Raw genomic sequence first — 16518 nt, 5'->3', positions numbered from 1 at the left:
TTGCCTGATGACTCACCTTTTGAGAAGATCGTTCGGCTTGTCACTGGTCAACTTGGGCTGCAACTTTGGATTGCTGAACTGCTGGCTGCGAGAAGGTCTAGAGGCATAAGGTCTGTTCTGAAGAGCTTCTTTGCATTCATAGCTGTAGTGGCGTAAGCCCACAAGTTAGCCCGAGACCGAGAGAACGAGATCGAGACCTATCTTTCTGAAGACATTTCTGGCAAGTAGTGTTCGCCGTTGCTTTCTGTGGTCCAAGACCAGGAGCAGTGCGATACCTATTCATGGATGGCGTCTAATCCTCTGATCGACAGTGCTGGAAATGGCAAAAGAGCGTCGGCTGGAGAAGGCTCAGGGAAGCCTAGAAAAAACTGACTCGCCAGACTTATAAGCGGGAAAGTAGGAGGAATGGTGTTCTCTGACAGGGATTGATGCTACTGGAATACCCAGTACCTGGAAATGGGTGCCTAATACCAGTAAAGTATCACAAATACCCTGGAGATGTGCGGCGTATGAACAGGGCAAAAGATCTCGTAGTAGCACAGGCTCAGAGCGGAGAGAAGTCTCGGATCGGGCAAGGCTTGGCACTGCAATGGCCGCCTCTGCCTCACTGCGCAACTTCTTCAAACCGCTTGCTTCCAACTACCTGCGCTCCTCCTTGGTCGTCAATATCGTGTCTGCCCTCTTTTAAGGGCTCTCTCTCGCATTGAGATCATTTGCCCTCTCATCTAATTATCGAACCGGTGGGATTCCTCCGCCGACCGCATCCTGCACGCGGTCAGCACTTTACCGCAGCATCAGAGCAACAATTCAAGCCTCGTCCGCCTTGCCCGTGTTCCCTTCGCCAGCCCATCGAAGAAAGTTCCTATCCCATCTTCCTTCACGGTTGATACTGAGCCACCCCATCGCCATTTCTGCGGAGACTGAGCTGTCGCACCGATCAAGCACACGTCTCAGCTTCAGCGCCAGACTTAGGAGCGAGCGTCAAGACTCCACAGGCAGCAGGACACCCAGACCGATTTTTTGAACTCCATGGAGCCATTTGTTGCGCCGTTGCGAGGCTCGTCTGGTGAGCAGTGTGCTGTGTGAGCAAGTATTTCCGTACAGAGAGCCATCACTCCTTTACATTCTTCCTCCCAAGCCTGATCTTGGATCTCCCCACCAGGCGGTTGGGCACGACGTGACGAATCTCTTAGTGTCGTTATGGCGTCTCCAGGAGTCGGTGCTGCTGCTCCTGCTAAGCTGTCGTTCGCAAAGGTGAGCGCTTTTCCACTCATTCACCCAGCCTTACTAAACGATCTAGGTTGCCGCAATGAAGGCGCCCGCAATCCCTACTGCTATCGTTGACAACCATAGAGGAGAAAGGGCATCCGGGGAAGGAAGCACGCGACGAAGCACTGTCGTCAGAGACAGTTCCCAGCTTTCGGCTTCTCCAGGAAACCCCTCGAGTAGTCTGTCTGACGCCAATGAGCAGTCCGTCCAATCCAATGGCACAATAGGTGCCATAGAGGGCCTGTCTCTCTTCAACAAGCGTCCGCAGCAGGCGAACGGCACGAGTAATGGCGAAAGTGGTGATTCGCTCGAAGACGATCAGTCACATCTTTCTACCTCTTCCACAAAACAGCACAGCTTTGATACGAAGAGCGTGGCATCCGCGACAACCTTCGCTATGGACGAGAAAGAGAGCCTCAGGCCGGATGACAGTGCCAGTGTAAGAGCAGTTGACGACGAAGATGCCGGTAGCACTCTCGGCCGAAACTCGACCTTCTCCAACGAGCCTGATGTCCTAATGCCATCATTGCGCGGCGTGGTTAACCGAACAGGTGGGCATCCTATCACTATCGCATCTCGACGGTTCCAAACACTTATCAATCCTCCTCGCTTCGGTGATCTCGAAGCCACTCAAGACCCTCCAGCAGACCTTGCAGACATATCTCGATCCAGCCCCCCGGCGGCCACCCAGGATGATCCGACTGCAAGGCAGGCATCTGTTCCGGCGCCTCCAGATGAGCGACTCCTCGATGCTCTTGCGTCGCCAAAGGATCGCTTGTCAATTCTCCAGCTCGAGGAGCGCCTCTTGGCTTTCATCAGACAATCTGACGTTGAATTCATCGATCTACCTCCCCAGAACTCTTACGCAAGACTCTTAGCGCATAAATTGGCCGATTATTATGGGATGATGCATCACATCAATGAAGATGGTACATCGATCCGCATCTTCCGCGCAATCACCATTAGTCTACCCACATCACTCGCAGTTCTTGCCAAGTCCATACCTGCTGGCTCGACGCAACTTCCCGGACCCACCGCTGTCAAGATCATGAGGCGCGCCGGCATGTCCTCTCGACAGATGTCCGCTGCCGACAGCACTGCGCCTAGCTCATCAGCGCCTTCCAAAGCCACATCTGATGCTGGTCATAGTGAAGAGGGCCTAACCTCGCCAATTGAGGGTACTCCCGGTCGTGACAAGACCAAGAAAAGCAGAGAGGAACGTGAGGCACAGTACAAGGCAGCGCGAGAGCGGATCTTCGGAGATTTTCAAGAGGTGTCGATTAGCGAGAATGTATCCACGGGAGAGAATTCGGCAAGTATGTCAAGATCAAGTTCTTCGAGTGGAAAGAAGAAGAGCCGTCGGCAGAAGACGCCCAAGGACGACAGCTTTGAAGCTCGATCTGCTTTCGTCCCCAGCTATGCACCTATGACTGGCATGAACGTACATGGGCCATATCAATCGACACAATATGTCGATTCCGCAGCCCAGAACATCTACGAACCTAATCAGGGCTTCTTCGGTCCGCAGATGAACTATGGCACCACACCTACTCAAGCTCACCCCGGCTTTGATCCTAACATGCCTACATCGCCCATGGGCTATGGGCAAGAAAGCTCGGCCGAGTGGGGTGCGATGCAGCTTAGTGGATTTTACGGCTATCAGCAGAATCAGCCTCGACCTGGCTACCCAGCAATGAATAACATGGTTCAGTCGATGGGAAACCAATACGGGCAGTTTTCACCGGCGCCTCAGCAACAGCAAACTTGGCCAAATACCCAGTTTCCAGTTGCTTATCAGCCACAAATGAACGTGGCGGGTGCCACAGGGAACTGGCAGGGCTATCAGCCGTACAACTATGGTCAACAGATGCCCAATCAGCCGTACCCGAACAGCAATGCCGCCATGTCTGGCGTTGCGCCCATATCGAACAACTTCAACCGATCACTCTTCAACCCGCAGACGCGGTCCTTTGTGCCAAATAACTCGTCATCGCGCGCTGGCAGCCGCAATAGCAGCAGGAAGAAGAATTCCACCAGCTCTGCCGGGCATGGACATGGACATGGTCGCAACAACACTGCCGTGCGCCCGTCTTCTGGTACCCATTCCGGCGCTCTACCATCTAGCCCAAGAGGGCAGGACTCATTGGTGGACGCGAACGTGGACGCTACCGAAGAATCGCTGCAAAAGAAGTACGGCACACCTGCGAATCTGCCCAAGAAGCCGCCTCCGTCGCAGGTGCCGTCACACTTTGACCATGCTAGCTTGAGTGCTGTACGCAATCCCGGTGCCCCAGGCATTAGTGGGCGAGCGAGCAGTGGTGGCGTTCCAGAAGGAACATCTACGTCTTAGCGACACGTGCAGCAGTTGGATCGGAATAGACGAAGTATGATGACCCCGTGTTGCATTTACTGGCGTACTAAGAATGGTATGGGCATTGGTAGGATCGGGTAAGGTCAAAAGTGCAGCATAATGGCATTTCAGCGGGTCGACAAAGAGCCGCAATCGGGTGGTGAAGGCGGCAATAGACCCGTGGCTCAAGAATTTTACTTGGAATTTGAGACCGTGTCTCAAACGGATATGGCTACAGCCCGTGGCCATTACAGATACGAGGTGGGTTAATCATGCGATGCTGCTACCATCAGATAGCTTAGGCATTGAACCGACTAGCCTCGTGAATGGACCATTGATACATCACATAGACTACTCATCGTGTTCGAGCCCTCCAGAGATCCATGTGAAGCTGAGCAAATGTAGGTGCCTGTGTATAGTAGGAACAAGACAACTCTTACCTACTAGTCCCTACCGTAAAGTCTTGGCATTTTTCTATCTATCTAGTACCACACCATCAATCTGGGCTGTTTAGTGTGCTGTGGCACCAAAGATAAACCAACATGACCAATGTATATTTTGTCTATGATAGCAGTCTATAGAGCGGATATCTGCATTGCCCGGAGCAAAGGCTCTGCTTATATATGCCTCTAGCAGAATGCTAAGAGATGGGCAAGGTAGCCAGTGAGGGACTGGTGAGATGCCACACATAAGGCCACTTGACTATGAACAGGTTACTCGGCGGGTCTAGAAACTAAGGAAAGCAACAGCCACCAATGTTGGATTGTTGTTCAAGTTCTGCTCCATCACTCAGCCTATTCACAGACTCTCACTCACCTTCACCAGTGCTGGATTAAAAGTATCGCTGTCATTTGTGCAACTTGTACGCTACCATTTGCTAGCAAACGGTAGGTGGCAACCTAAGCGAGCCAGCAGTCGGTATTCACTACCCAACAGTAGTTTGAAAACGTCATGTCCTCTTCAACATCTTCGCCTTTGAAGCGGTCTCTCTCCCCAACCAGCACCTTCACCATAGAGGAGTCCCCATCCAAGAAGACGCGCACACGTAGTAGTCTCTTCAGTATCTCCGGGCAAGTACTTTTGTTGGCAGTATGGGAACTATAGCTAACGCGCACCAGCGAAACCAATCTCGAGATGTCGATTCGGGATTGGACGTGGGATGATCCAATCGATTGGACCACCGATGAGACCACCGACGCCGCAGGAAGCGACTGGCATACCTACAGCACCTGGAATGTCAAGTTCGACGAGCTTCCGCCCTGCATTTTGGCAAGAGTTGGTGCGTACGTGATGGGTGTGCCCGTCGCGCAAGTTGAGGAGGTCCGCGCCTGCAATTGCCTCAACCCCGGCCGCAAGCCCTTCCCCTTCCGTGGCGGTGCGACCACCTTTTTGCACGACACTGAAACCAAGATGGATATCCGTCGAGACTTAGAGAAGTGCCGTCTGGATGTCGGCAGTGGCCTCGGTCCCTGGTGCTTGAAGCATGACCTCGCACGCCGCCTTGGTCGCAAACACCTTATCGCTAACTTCGCCGCTACCAACAAGACCATGTACAAGAAGTGGCGCGACGTGACCGCCTACGTCTTCTGCTGCGAGTCCTGCATGAACATCGCGATTCTCAAGCAGCCCCTGGGAAATAAGAGGATGATGACTCGAGTCCGTTTCTATGAACGGTTCAGCGACATGGATATTGAAGGACTCAGTCGGGAAGCGTATGCGAAGGGAGACCGCGGCACTTGGGAAGACTTCCTCGTCTACGAGACCAACGGCAACCAGGAGGTTGAGTACAAGGGTTTCAAGGTTTGGGTTAAGGAATTGGTTCTCACCAGTGATGATATTTGAGACTGGTCGAGTGAACAGGATACTTCCTCGTTAGCATGGGGTTACGGGCGTTTGTGGACATGAGTGGCCAGACACCAGGGATCAACGGCGCGCAGAGAAGCCTGTAATATGAACATAGATGTCATTGTCGCCAGAATTGAGACGAGTGAACCCAGAGAGATGGAGTCAGAATAGCCCCTGCCGTTCTTCTTGGCTCCCGGGGCTCTTGGGCTAAACTTCTGAAGGCCCCTGTCACTTCCGGCACCGAATCACCGGGCGGCATCTCGCTTGACCCTGCGTCTCTCCTCTCGACACGCCTGACCATCTACCACAACTCGCTTCCTCATCTCAGCAAACACTTCACACTCCTGCAAGCCACGTTGGCCACGTCACTCGTTCAGCATCCCCCACTCCTAAGAGTGTATCTGCTTGCCTCAGTCGCTCCCATCACATAAAAAAGAACAGTTCCGTACCCGCACGGCTCCGAACCGTGTGCCGCAACCTGCTCAGATCGCTTTTCGCTTTCGCCTGCGTCTGCGAACTTCTTTGACCGAAACGCGGCACAAGAAAACTGCGCCGCAAAGCGAGTACCTTTTTCGTACTCTGATACGCCATGCCCGACTACGGCAAAGGCATCAAAGATCCAGAGGGGGGCGCGACGTCAAAGTCGCCGCTCTCCTCCTTCACCCGCTGGCTGCAGATCAAAAAGTACCAGTACGAAGTCACGACATCGTTATACATGCTCACGCCAACCGAGAAGTTTGTTTTCAGTAGGTAGACCCCTCCCACCCTTCCTCCTCGCCTCCTCTTACGGTCCTCTCATTGTTCTTCGATCTTCGTCTTCTGACTCAGCTCCCCCAAAATAGATGTCATCATACTCGTCCTCTTCACCCTCCTCGTCGCCGCTGCTGTTGCCTACCTACCCAACCACATTGCCGTCATATCTAATCGGCTGTGGTACTACGTGCACGGCGAATTCCTGTACGCTACTGCCGGGACCGCGGCGCAGAGTTCTACGAAACAGGCGCTGGAGACGACGGGGAAGTTGGTACAGGGGATGGCGAGTCAGACGGCGGAGCAGGTGGTACGGCAGGCGCACGAGCTTTAGTACCATTGGAGGCTTTTCACGTTTGTCATCACTATTCTTCGCAGGCCGACCTGCGTTATGCCGCTGGCGGTCTCGCGTGTATCAACAGGAGTAATGTTGGGAGGGCCAGTCAAAGATTAAGAACGCGTTCACCCCCGAATAATGTCTGAAGTGCCTCAGCTGGTATGGCGACAGATGTTGAAAGCTGGCAAATCGCTCATCTGGAGAACATAATGAAAGGCCCGGTGGCGGCTCACGTGCGTAAACGAGTAATAGGATATCGTTTCCACGCAACGTCTTCAATCAATCTGTTTCAATTACGCCCATCCCGAGATCAGAGAACAATGGTGCCTCCCACAACGCCTCCTCGCTATGCTCCTATAAACCCACACGTATATTTTGTACACCGGCTCGGCCCAGTTACCTACAATGCTCGAGCCCTGTAGTAAAGTACATTTATGGTGCCGCCATTGCGCACCCACCACCTATGACTCCGCCGTGCTCTCATTTTCCATCTGCTGCGACCGCAACCGCTTCTGCCGCTCCGCCTTCTCGCGCATCTTCTGCTGCAGCCGCGCCACCTCACTCTTGAGCTCTGAGTGGTCGTACGGTAGCGTGTGGGAGTGTTCTCTGGTGGGCCAGAAGTCCGGCACGGAGAAGCGCTCGTCCAGGTTGGTGCCAAAGTAGTACATCCAGCCGATGGGGAAGGCTAGGTACATTCCGAACTTTGTGGGTGTTAGTTTACTGGTGCTGGGGCATTGCAAAGGGAGATGGTGAGGCGGGGAGGGGGCCAGAGGGAAGCATGCAGCATGGTGGAGGATGGGCAGGCGCACCTTGAAGACTTCGAGGTTGGAGCCGCGGAGGGAGCGGAGCAGGGCGTTGAAGACCATGTTGTTCGATAGACGACTAGATGACCGAGGACGCTTGGCGAGGAGAAGGGGTCACCGCATTGTGCTGCGCATTGAATGATTGCTGTCGCGTGTGGTTTAATGGCAAGTATTGAAATTCGAGGCCGTCACTCCACTGAACTTTTGCATGAATCATGTGGATGAGCGGTGCGGGCGAAGCTGGAGGGCGATCATGACTCAGTCTGTGCCTCGGTATCTGGTGCCTGCTTCTCCGCAAATCGATGTCCTCGCATGGATTAGAAAACATACTTATACCGAAGCCGTCAGTCCCCTATATCTGGGGTAACCGAAGAAAAGAGTAAGCTCGATTTTGTCGTTCTCGGATCTGACCCTGTGTCTTTCTTGCTACCACTCAATCCACCGTCGAGGAGTACTCAAGACGATCAATTGGCTACATATTAGCTGCCCTCTAGTGACACTACTACAGCCCGCCCTCTTCCACTACTCACCCTTCCCGTCAAGATGGCCACCCCAGAGGAAGCCGTCACGCTCCGTACCCAAGGCCGAGTCGCCATCATCACGCTCAACAACCCCAAGAAGCTCAACGCCATGAACCAACCCAACTACTACCGCCTGTCCAGCCTCATGCAGGACGTAGCCGCCATGCCCAACATCACCGTCACCGTCCTCACTGGCACGGGCCGCTTCTTCTCCGCGGGCGCCGACGTGACGACCACGCGTCCCGCCACGGACGACTCTAACCCGCACGCCCAGCGCGACGCCCTGCTGCGCGGCTTCGTGGCCAACAACCTCGACATCACGCGCGCCTTCTACACGCACCCCAAGGTGCTGGTCGGCGCCCTCAACGGCCCCACCGTCGGATTGTCCGCCGCGCTGCTGGGCTTCTGCGACTTCATCTACGCGGCGCCCCACGCCTTCTTCCTCACGCCGTTTGCGTCGCTGGGCCTCGTTGCCGAGGGCGGCGCTTCCGTGGGGTTGGTGCAGCGCATGGGCATCGCCAAGGCCAATGAGGCTCTGCTGACAAGCCGCCGTCTGAGCTGCGAGGAGCTTGTGCAGTGTGGCTTCGTCAACAAGGTCTTCAGCGGCAAGGATCAGAATGATAGCGACGGGTTTCTGGCCAAGGTGATGGAAGAGGTGGAGGACAGGTTTGGAGAGCATTTGAATCAGGACAGCGTTCTGCAAATTAAGGAGCTGATCAGGCGGCCGTTTTTGGAGGGTCTGGAGGCGCAGGGGGTCAGAGAAGTGGTTGGCGGGCTGCAGCGCTTCAGGCTTGGGGCGCCGCAGGAAGAGTTCCGCAAGATCGCGAGCGGGGAAAAGAGGCACAAGCTGTAGTGTAGGGTATCAAAAATGTCTATCTTGGACTTGTGTGTCAAATCAGATCATCAGGTCTTCGTCGCGGTACTGGTCTTTGACTACGCGGTAGACGCCTGAGCCTGCCACGCCGCCGACATTGGTGATGAAGAGCTCGACCTCGCCGTTGGCGCCTTCTACGATGTCGGTAAGGGGATTGCGAAGGTCGCTGAGACCGTTACGTAGCTCCCCACCTTGAGACTCGATCACCTTGCCAGCATCTCCATACTCGACCAGCTCGTGTGAATCATAAGGATATTGTGGAGAGAGCTTGTAGGTGGCGGCAAGCACGATCACGGGCACTCGGTGTAGCCGGGCAGCTTTGACCACGGCTTTGGTACCCGAAGTAGCGATAAATGCGCCGTTGGCCATGACAGCGGATGCGGAGAGAAGGCATTTTGAACAGCGAGGTAGCAGAGCAAAGATGGCCGAGTCGGGCACTAAGATGACCTGGACACCCGCCTTGATTAAAGGCTGCTGGAAAGCATCGATGCCCATATCGACCTCTGATTCGTCGTCCGAGATCGACGTGCGGTTGCCAGTGACAAGAGCATGGGTTTGGCGGTGGTTGTTGGGGTAGCCCTCGGCATGTATGACGGTAAAGTTCTTCCGTTTTGAAGCGGCTTTGAGGAGGAAGCGCTGCACGGTGAGGGATGACGAGTAGGTGAAGATGGTTTCTGAGGGTGCAATGTGGTCGAGCGAGTAATTGGCAATTTGTTCATCGGCCTGATCCAGCTCATCGATCAGTTCGGAGATGCCTTCGAGGACCTCAGCACGGAGATCCACTGGTGTTGCAGAGAGGGCATTCGGCGGTGTTTGAGTGCTGGTGGGTGACGATGTGCCTGAGGCTCTCATGGTGGGGTGCGAGATGATACTGAACATTGACGTGACTGGACGGGTGGGGACTGGGGCGCCAGTGTGAGAGGTGAGCAAGGGTGGTCGCTCCATGGCTGGGGTCTGTCGTGGAGGAGCAATAGCAGCGGAGGGCAATGCGGTGGGAATGGCGGAGGGGAATTCAGTACGGGGTGTGGCAGGTTCGGAGGTGGGCTGGCTGCTGGTTGCACTCTCGTCGGCGATCCTCTGCTCATCTTCCTCGTCTCGAATCAAGCCTAACACGCGGCGGACGATGTTGCCAATGGCTAGCTCGCGCGGGTTGGCCTGTACCAGCCTCCTTCCAACATCGCGCACTTTCTCGATGAGTTTGGCAGGGTCGGACACGCGGCCGGTGGCAATGACTCGACGGAGGATGCACGCTGTTGCGAGAGCACAGGGTTTGGAGCCTGAGATCTGCCGTCGCTTGACCAGGGCGATGAAGTATTCTATTGAAGTTTCGACCTTTTCGTTCGACACGCTGCGTAGGAACGAGGACAAGCTCGGAGTCGCATCCGAGGAGCGCGCCATGGTTCGGAAGGAAAGGCGGTTTTGGTGGAAATGGCAGAGAAAGGTGGCAGAAAGGAGCAACACGAGATAGTTGAGTCCTGATCGTAGAGTCACTGGCGACGGTAGTGCTTGGTATAGCGAGAAAAAACATGTGGGGGTGTTTTAGGGAACGATGTCATGCCAGCCAGCCAGCCTCCGAGTTCCGATTCTGGCCCTCTCTGTCTCTGGCTCTTCGCCCTGCTGACCTGGTCCTGCATACCACCTCTCCTCACCTCCTTTCGTACATAGATACTTCTTTCGTTGCCCGCAGCTTGCTGTCTTCGACCTGCGCATCGTCTGGCGTCGTCACCTCGAGTACCCCGATTATGTAAGGGATTTGGCTCTTCCGACGACCATTTGATCATTCCATCCCTCTGTTCCGGCATCGTCCATCGCAGAGTTCTGTTTCAGGCCGCCGCTCGTTACCCTGCAAGTCACCACCATGCGCCCGTAGCTATTCTTTTGCTGTCCGAGTCGCGTCCTCCAGCAGCTGAGAGCTGCACTGCCGCTGCGATTCGAGCAATACAATGAACTCCCTCAACTTACTGTCTTCCCGTGTTATCGGCCAATCCCCAGCTACTACTCGTCCACGTTCCAAATCCCAGGGAGAGATTCTCAAAAAAGAAGAGCGCGAGGAGCTCCGAGGCCGATCATATAGCGATGAAAAGGTCCCTTTGCTGAGCAAAGACACGGCTCTCAGCAGTGGTAGCGACGACACTGAGGGCAATGAGTCGCCCATCAAAGACCAGCATGACGAGAAGAAACCCTTCCTCGACGTTGCACACCAACTCGAGCCTGTCGCAAAATCGTCTGCATGGCGAAGCTTTGTTAAACGTATCACCGATGCTTTGACTGCCATCCTCTCGGCCATCGGGGCGCCTGTGGTGTGGCTGGCAAACTGCTTCAAAGATGAGGATGGCCGCTACACGGTGCTGTCTCGACGGAAGACCAGGTCGAGAAATCGGCACGCCGCCGAGAAGCCCACCAGCAAAGCGCTGCACGAGACCCAGCTTCGGCATTCCTACTCAAGCGAATCTATGACCTCAGCCGGCTCAACTGAATCCGACTCAGATCACCCTATGCAACGGTCATCTGACTCCAGGAGCAGCGAGCCACGGCGATCGTCTATTCGTATCAAGGAGCAGAATGATCCGGCGCTGAAGAAGCGAAAGCAGAAGCGAAACAGCCCGTTGGGGGAGTCGACACCGTTGACCGTGGACAACATCAAGTCGCCCACATCCCCTATTCCGTCCCTAAAGGTCACTCGATACCCACACGCGCCACAGCCTCCGCGACCTTTGGTGCCTCGACGACAGCCATCGTACTCGAACATTGTTCCGCGGTCACCCAGTCGTCATTTGTCGTCATCCCAGGAGCAGAAGACGCTCGTTCTGGATTTAGACGAGACACTGATCCATTCTTTGGCCAAAGGAGGCCGCATGTCATCCGGACACATGGTGGAGGTCAAGCTGAACGCACCAGTCGCCGTGTCTACAGCACATGCAAACCAGCCTGCGCAGGTCATTGGACCGCAACATCCGATTTTATACTACGTGCATAAGCGGCCTCACTGCGATGAGTTTCTGAAGAAAGTGTGCAAGTGGTACAAGCTGGTGATTTTCACGGCGTCGGTGCAAGAGTATGCGGATCCGGTCATTGACTGGCTGGAGCAGGAGCGCAAGTATTTCGTGGGCCGCTACTATCGCCAGCACTGCACGTTCCGAAATGGGGCGTATATCAAAGACCTGAGCAGCATTGAGCCGGATCTGTCCAAAGTCATCATCCTGGACAACAGCCCTGTGAGCTACATCTTCCATGAAGGTATGTCGATCAATGATGCAGGTGATGCGCCCTCTGACAAGTCAATGCAGATAACGCAATCCCAATTGAGGGATGGATCAATGATCCGACGGACAATGACCTGCTGCACTTGATACCCATGCTTGAGGCTCTACAGTACGTGACAGATGTGCGGGCTTTGCTGGCTCTACGACGCGGTGAGGCAGAGGCAGCAGCTTAGTATTTGGAACATTGAGGATGAATGCTTCTGACCCTGGATGACTGCTGTCCTTTCAGCAACTGCTGCTTCATTGGTGCACAATTGGCCAAGGCCGTGTCCGAGTTTGCCGCTGTCGTGACGAGAATCCCTGCACAACGCGGCCCAGCCACCCCCGGCCAAGATCCGACCGCCTAAGTCCCCAAGTCCTAAGCGCCCCACAAGCCTAACAAGTTGCGTTCCCAAGACCTACTCTCCATGCGGAGTCATCAGAGAGAGCGAGCAAGCGCCTTTTGACACCATTGTAGAAGGTTACGAGTCTCTTCTTTCGCATACATTTCCAGTATACTCTCATTCCAAGTATATACCGCGTCAGTCTTTACCTCTCCAACCTCGCAAGGCGTCAGGCACCCAGCGAGGCTTACTTCCACCGCCACCACTCGTCCGTCTCGTCCACACTCCGTCATCACCCCGTCAAAACCGGGCCGCACGACTCCGCCCACCTTAGATAACGACGTGTCTCCCACCTCGCCTGCGGTTGTGCAACAGACACCCGTCTGAGGTTCAATGGACGGCCATGTCCTTAAAAGATAATAATGACGGGCCGACTCTACTAGACGGCCTCACTGGTCCCACTGGAGAGCCGCAGTCTACCACCAACGACAAACCGGCCGAGCAGCCAACGCAGAATGCATTCCTCTCAGTGCCCTCGCTGAACGATGGACGATCGCCACGGCCGTCTTTCGATAGCACCTATAGCCTCTCCCATCTCTCCGAGTTGTCCTACGTCTCCAGCCGCCAACATGAGCCGCTGATGCGCACCGACTCGAACGCCTCGCAATCGCAGTCATCTAGGTCCTCGCTAGTGCGAAAGTTGCATTCTGCATGGATCACCAACTACGGTGCTCTACTCGTCCTCGGCGCTCAGTTGTTTGGCTGTCTCATGAACCTCTCCACCCGACTGCTCGAAACTCCCGGTGACCATGGTCCCGCCATGCACCCTTTCCAGATCCTCTTCGCGCGTCAAGGCATTACCGCTGCTGTCTGTATCACCTACGGCGTCTACACAAAGTCTATCCCGTACTTCCCGTTAGGGCCCAAGGGCGTTCGCTGGCTCCTAGTCCTGCGAGGCTTAGGCGGCTTCTTTGGCGTGTTCGGTCTATACTTCTCGCTCTTGTACCTCCCGCTCAGCGAGGCTACCGTCCTCACCTTTCTGGGGCCCATCTTGACCTGCTACGTCTGCAGCCTGGTCCTGAGTGGCGAATCCTTTACTCGACAGCAGCAGCTCGCCGCCTTCGTTAGCTTGGCCGGTGTCGTCCTAATTGCTCGTCCACTGACGCTACTGAAGCTCTTCACATCTACCTCCGAGAGCGACGCCACGTCCAGCGACAACGCCATGACGTCCAACAACTCTACCATGCTTGCTGATAATTCTCAGTCGAGTGCCACGCCAACACCCACCCCCACTCAGCATCTCGCTGCCGTTGGCATCAGCTTGATTGGAGTTCTTGGCGGCACCTGCGCCATGACCTCCATTCGTGCCATTGGAACCCGGGCTCACCCTTTCATCTCCATCAACTACTTCAGTGTTTGGTGCGTCATTGTGAGCTTGGTCAGTCTCATCATCTTCCCCGATGTCAGTTTCCGGTTTCCAAGCAACTGGACTGAATGGGGACTACTGGCTAGTCTGGGCGCCTGCGGCTTCATCATGCAGTGGTTACTAACCGAGGGGCTCGCGTACGGTAGTGCCAGTAACGCAAAACCCATCGAAGGCGAAGAAGCAGATCTGGAAGCTCGCGGCAGGAAAGCCTCGCCCCGACCTACGGCGAGCAAGAATAGAGTTATCAAAGGGGCCGGCACGAGAGCGACCTCAATGGTATATACACAGATGTTGTTCGCACTGGCCGGAGATAAGCTCGTGTTCGGCATTGTCCCAACCGCACTCAGCTGGCTGGGAAGCGGCTTGATCCTCGCAGGTGCCGTCTGGGTCGCCGCGGCCAAAGACCAACCGGGCAAGAATGATGCTGTTGACGAAGCGGACAGGAGAAGGTCCGGCCTGACTGGCGGTGGTATGGAGCTCAACGCCGTGACTGCCAATGCCGTTGGCTTCGGTGGTGGCAACTTGTATCCGCACAGCGAGACGGCGTCGGCTGAGGCAACGAAACAAGAGACGGTGGGCCTTATGGCGGATGTGGAGGAGCTTGATGCTAACGAATTGGAGGCTTCAAGCCCGAGCAGTTCAAGTGAAGGGCGTTAGCAGAGCTGATAGCAGGCTTTGAAAAGCTTACCAAGATAAGACGATTTATGAATAGATGTAAGACAACCTCTGAACCTCTATGTTCTATCTGTATTCTCTCGTCATGTCCAGCCTCCTACACGCTTATGCTCCCGGATCCATTCCATAGATGTGTCGTCGCCGTCTAATTTTTGATCTCCAATCTTCACCGTCCATCACGCCTTGCCATCTGAGAACTGCACAACCGCCCACTTGCCATTGAACGCCCACTCCCGCGCGCCGGAGTCCCCACCACCGCCCGGCAATGCTCGCAGCTCCTCGTCTTTCCCCTTGGGTAGTCCCACCACAACATCGCCCTTGCACGTCCGGAGCGCCAGCGTGCGCAGCCCAGACGATTTGCCCAGCGGGCCGATGGCTTCTTGGAACGGCGTCGTGGGATCCCAGTTTGCCTGTAGTTTTCCGCGCCGTTAGTCATTGGGCCTTTAACTCTTCTTCTCGGAGTAGGAGGAGAAATGGTGTTGATGACCAGGAGGGAGAAGGGAGCGGGAGGATACTCACGTCGCCGACCAATTTCCGGTAATTGAGATCGCCTTTGAACACCGTCAGCTCGGCCTCCTTCATATCCTCGAACAGCACGGGCTCCACGTGCGGCAAGCGCCAGAAGCTACCCGGATGTGTCCAGAAGCGGTTCGGCCGTAGGATCAGCTGGCCCTCAGCGTGCAGCGTGGCCCAGTGCTCGAACAGGAACTTGACGTCCTCCTCTTCCTTCTGGCCCAGCGGCGCTGTGGCTTGCTTTTGCTGCTGCTCCTCATCCGCACCACCCTCGTAGAAGCCTCTGGGATCGCGCATGACCTCCAACAACTGCTCCAGATCCTTGGGAATCACGTCGCTGACGAACCACGGGATGCTCTTGGGGTGCATGACCACCTCAGTCGCGAGGCCCGTCTCAAGCAGATATCCCGCGAGCACCAGGTCGACGTAGAGCTCAAATCCCGCGTTATCCAGCACGAAATCCACCCTTCGGTTCTGCTTCCCTTCCTGCTTCGCCTGCCACAATACCTCAAAAGCCTCTTGAAGCTGATTGACCAGCACCTTCTCCTCGCGTCCCTTCTTGGCCTCACTCCCCTGCAGCTTCTGGATATCCTCGTAGCTCAGCGTCGTCAGTAAACTCAAGTCCGTGGCATTACCCCACAAGCAAATCTCCGCCATCTCCTCGAACAATACGCGCTCCGCCTCCTTGACCACCGCCTCATCGGGTTTCGCCGAGTCAGACGAAGCAGAACCCTCCACCGGCGCCGCCACGGCGCTCTCCCGGATCCGCTGCACGATCTCCCGATACCGCGCCGCCAGCTCCAGCACCGCCGGCCTCGAGCTGCGGAACGTCTGCGTCTTCTGCCGCGCGAACACGTCGTAATCGCGCCAATGCGCGCTGCGCGAGAACAGGTTCGCCATCCGCCGGTACAGGTAGCACTCGCTGAACAGCCATTCGACGTCATGCCACCGCAGCTGTTTGGTCTTGGACAGCTGCTCCCGCTGCGCCAGCTCCTCGTTGTAGAGCGCCAGGTCATCGCCATTGCTGCCCTGCTGTGGCTCGAGTTCCAGGGGTATCAGCGCCCGGTCGTGCTGCAGCTCGTACTTGAGCGCCGCGAGGTCTGCCACGATCCGTTTGCCCTCGCAGACTTTGTCCGCGGGCGCGCTGGAGGGGAGGGCTGCTACGCTGCGGTGCATGTCGTCGATGGCGGATGTGATGATGGCGGGCCAGCGTGTGCGCGCTGACGGGTGCGCGAATGACGTGCGGTCAGAGGTCATGCATTTGGAGACGGGCGGGTCGTGTTCCATGGTGAGGAGTTTGAAGCGAGTGTTGCTAAGGTTGACGGGGCTTGTGTTGGGAGAGAAAAGTTGTTGATAGTGGCTCGTCGCTCTTAGGTCCTGGCAGCGCTCCTCGGCGATGATAACTCTAGCGCTAGTTCGAGGGCAAGATTAGTTCTGAAAGGAAACGCTTGAACTATTCTACAGAGCGCTGTCGAGTCTAGTGAGGCTACACGAAAAAGTTGAGAGGAAGGAAGCTGGGTGGGGGGATTGGTGGGGGTTGGCGGCAACCATCAGATGGAGAAGTCGGAG

At 55.6% G+C, this 16518-nt stretch overlaps 9 protein-coding genes across 9 annotated transcripts; 6 read left to right on the top strand and 3 right to left on the bottom strand.

Moving 5' to 3' along the window:
- Nucleotides 1-1200: 1200 nt before the first annotated feature.
- On the top strand, nt 1201-3619 carry HMPREF1541_04606 (uncharacterized protein; the record flags this gene model as incomplete). The annotated part of the gene is made up of 2 exons (XM_008718951.1): nt 1201-1254; nt 1301-3619. 2 exons carry the CDS (start codon nt 1201-1203, stop codon nt 3617-3619), a joined length of 2373 nt encoding a protein of 790 aa, XP_008717173.1.
- Nucleotides 3620-4753: 1134 nt separating this feature from the next.
- HMPREF1541_04605 (uncharacterized protein) lies at nt 4754-5461 on the top strand (the record flags this gene model as incomplete). Its single annotated transcript, XM_008718950.1, has 1 exon — nt 4754-5461. One exon carries the CDS (start codon nt 4754-4756, stop codon nt 5459-5461), a length of 708 nt encoding a protein of 235 aa, XP_008717172.1.
- Nucleotides 5462-6053: 592 nt separating this feature from the next.
- Nucleotides 6054-6548, top strand: HMPREF1541_04604 (uncharacterized protein; the record flags this gene model as incomplete). Its single annotated transcript, XM_008718949.1, has 2 exons — nt 6054-6210; nt 6307-6548. The coding sequence occupies 2 exons, from the start codon at nt 6054-6056 to the stop codon at nt 6546-6548; spliced, it is 399 nt and encodes a 132-aa protein (XP_008717171.1).
- Nucleotides 6549-7012: 464 nt separating this feature from the next.
- On the bottom strand, nt 7013-7417 carry HMPREF1541_04603 (uncharacterized protein; the record flags this gene model as incomplete). Its single annotated transcript, XM_008718948.1, has 2 exons — nt 7013-7252; nt 7361-7417. The coding sequence occupies 2 exons, from the start codon at nt 7415-7417 to the stop codon at nt 7013-7015; spliced, it is 297 nt and encodes a 98-aa protein (XP_008717170.1).
- A 480-nt stretch (nt 7418-7897) lies between these two features.
- Nucleotides 7898-8728, top strand: HMPREF1541_04602 (uncharacterized protein; the record flags this gene model as incomplete). The annotated part of the gene is made up of 1 exon (XM_008718947.1): nt 7898-8728. The coding sequence occupies one exon, from the start codon at nt 7898-7900 to the stop codon at nt 8726-8728; it is 831 nt and encodes a 276-aa protein (XP_008717169.1).
- A 42-nt stretch (nt 8729-8770) lies between these two features.
- On the bottom strand, nt 8771-10147 carry HMPREF1541_04601 (uncharacterized protein; the record flags this gene model as incomplete). Its single annotated transcript, XM_008718946.1, has 1 exon — nt 8771-10147. The coding sequence occupies one exon, from the start codon at nt 10145-10147 to the stop codon at nt 8771-8773; it is 1377 nt and encodes a 458-aa protein (XP_008717168.1).
- Nucleotides 10148-10692: 545 nt separating this feature from the next.
- HMPREF1541_04600 (uncharacterized protein) lies at nt 10693-12185 on the top strand (the record flags this gene model as incomplete). The annotated part of the gene is made up of 2 exons (XM_008718945.1): nt 10693-11986; nt 12037-12185. 2 exons carry the CDS (start codon nt 10693-10695, stop codon nt 12183-12185), a joined length of 1443 nt encoding a protein of 480 aa, XP_008717167.1.
- A 553-nt stretch (nt 12186-12738) lies between these two features.
- HMPREF1541_04599 (uncharacterized protein) lies at nt 12739-14418 on the top strand (the record flags this gene model as incomplete). Its single annotated transcript, XM_008718944.1, has 1 exon — nt 12739-14418. One exon carries the CDS (start codon nt 12739-12741, stop codon nt 14416-14418), a length of 1680 nt encoding a protein of 559 aa, XP_008717166.1.
- A 194-nt stretch (nt 14419-14612) lies between these two features.
- On the bottom strand, nt 14613-16236 carry HMPREF1541_04598 (uncharacterized protein; the record flags this gene model as incomplete). The annotated part of the gene is made up of 2 exons (XM_008718943.1): nt 14613-14846; nt 14956-16236. The coding sequence occupies 2 exons, from the start codon at nt 16234-16236 to the stop codon at nt 14613-14615; spliced, it is 1515 nt and encodes a 504-aa protein (XP_008717165.1).
- Nucleotides 16237-16518: the final 282 nt, after the last annotated feature.

This window comes from Cyphellophora europaea (assembly GCF_000365145.1).
Source record: "Cyphellophora europaea CBS 101466 unplaced genomic scaffold supercont1.4, whole genome shotgun sequence".
Taxonomy (NCBI): domain Eukaryota; kingdom Fungi; phylum Ascomycota; class Eurotiomycetes; order Chaetothyriales; family Cyphellophoraceae; genus Cyphellophora; species Cyphellophora europaea.
Note: the sequence above shows the minus strand (reverse complement) of the source record. Positions and strands in the feature narration are given on the sequence as shown.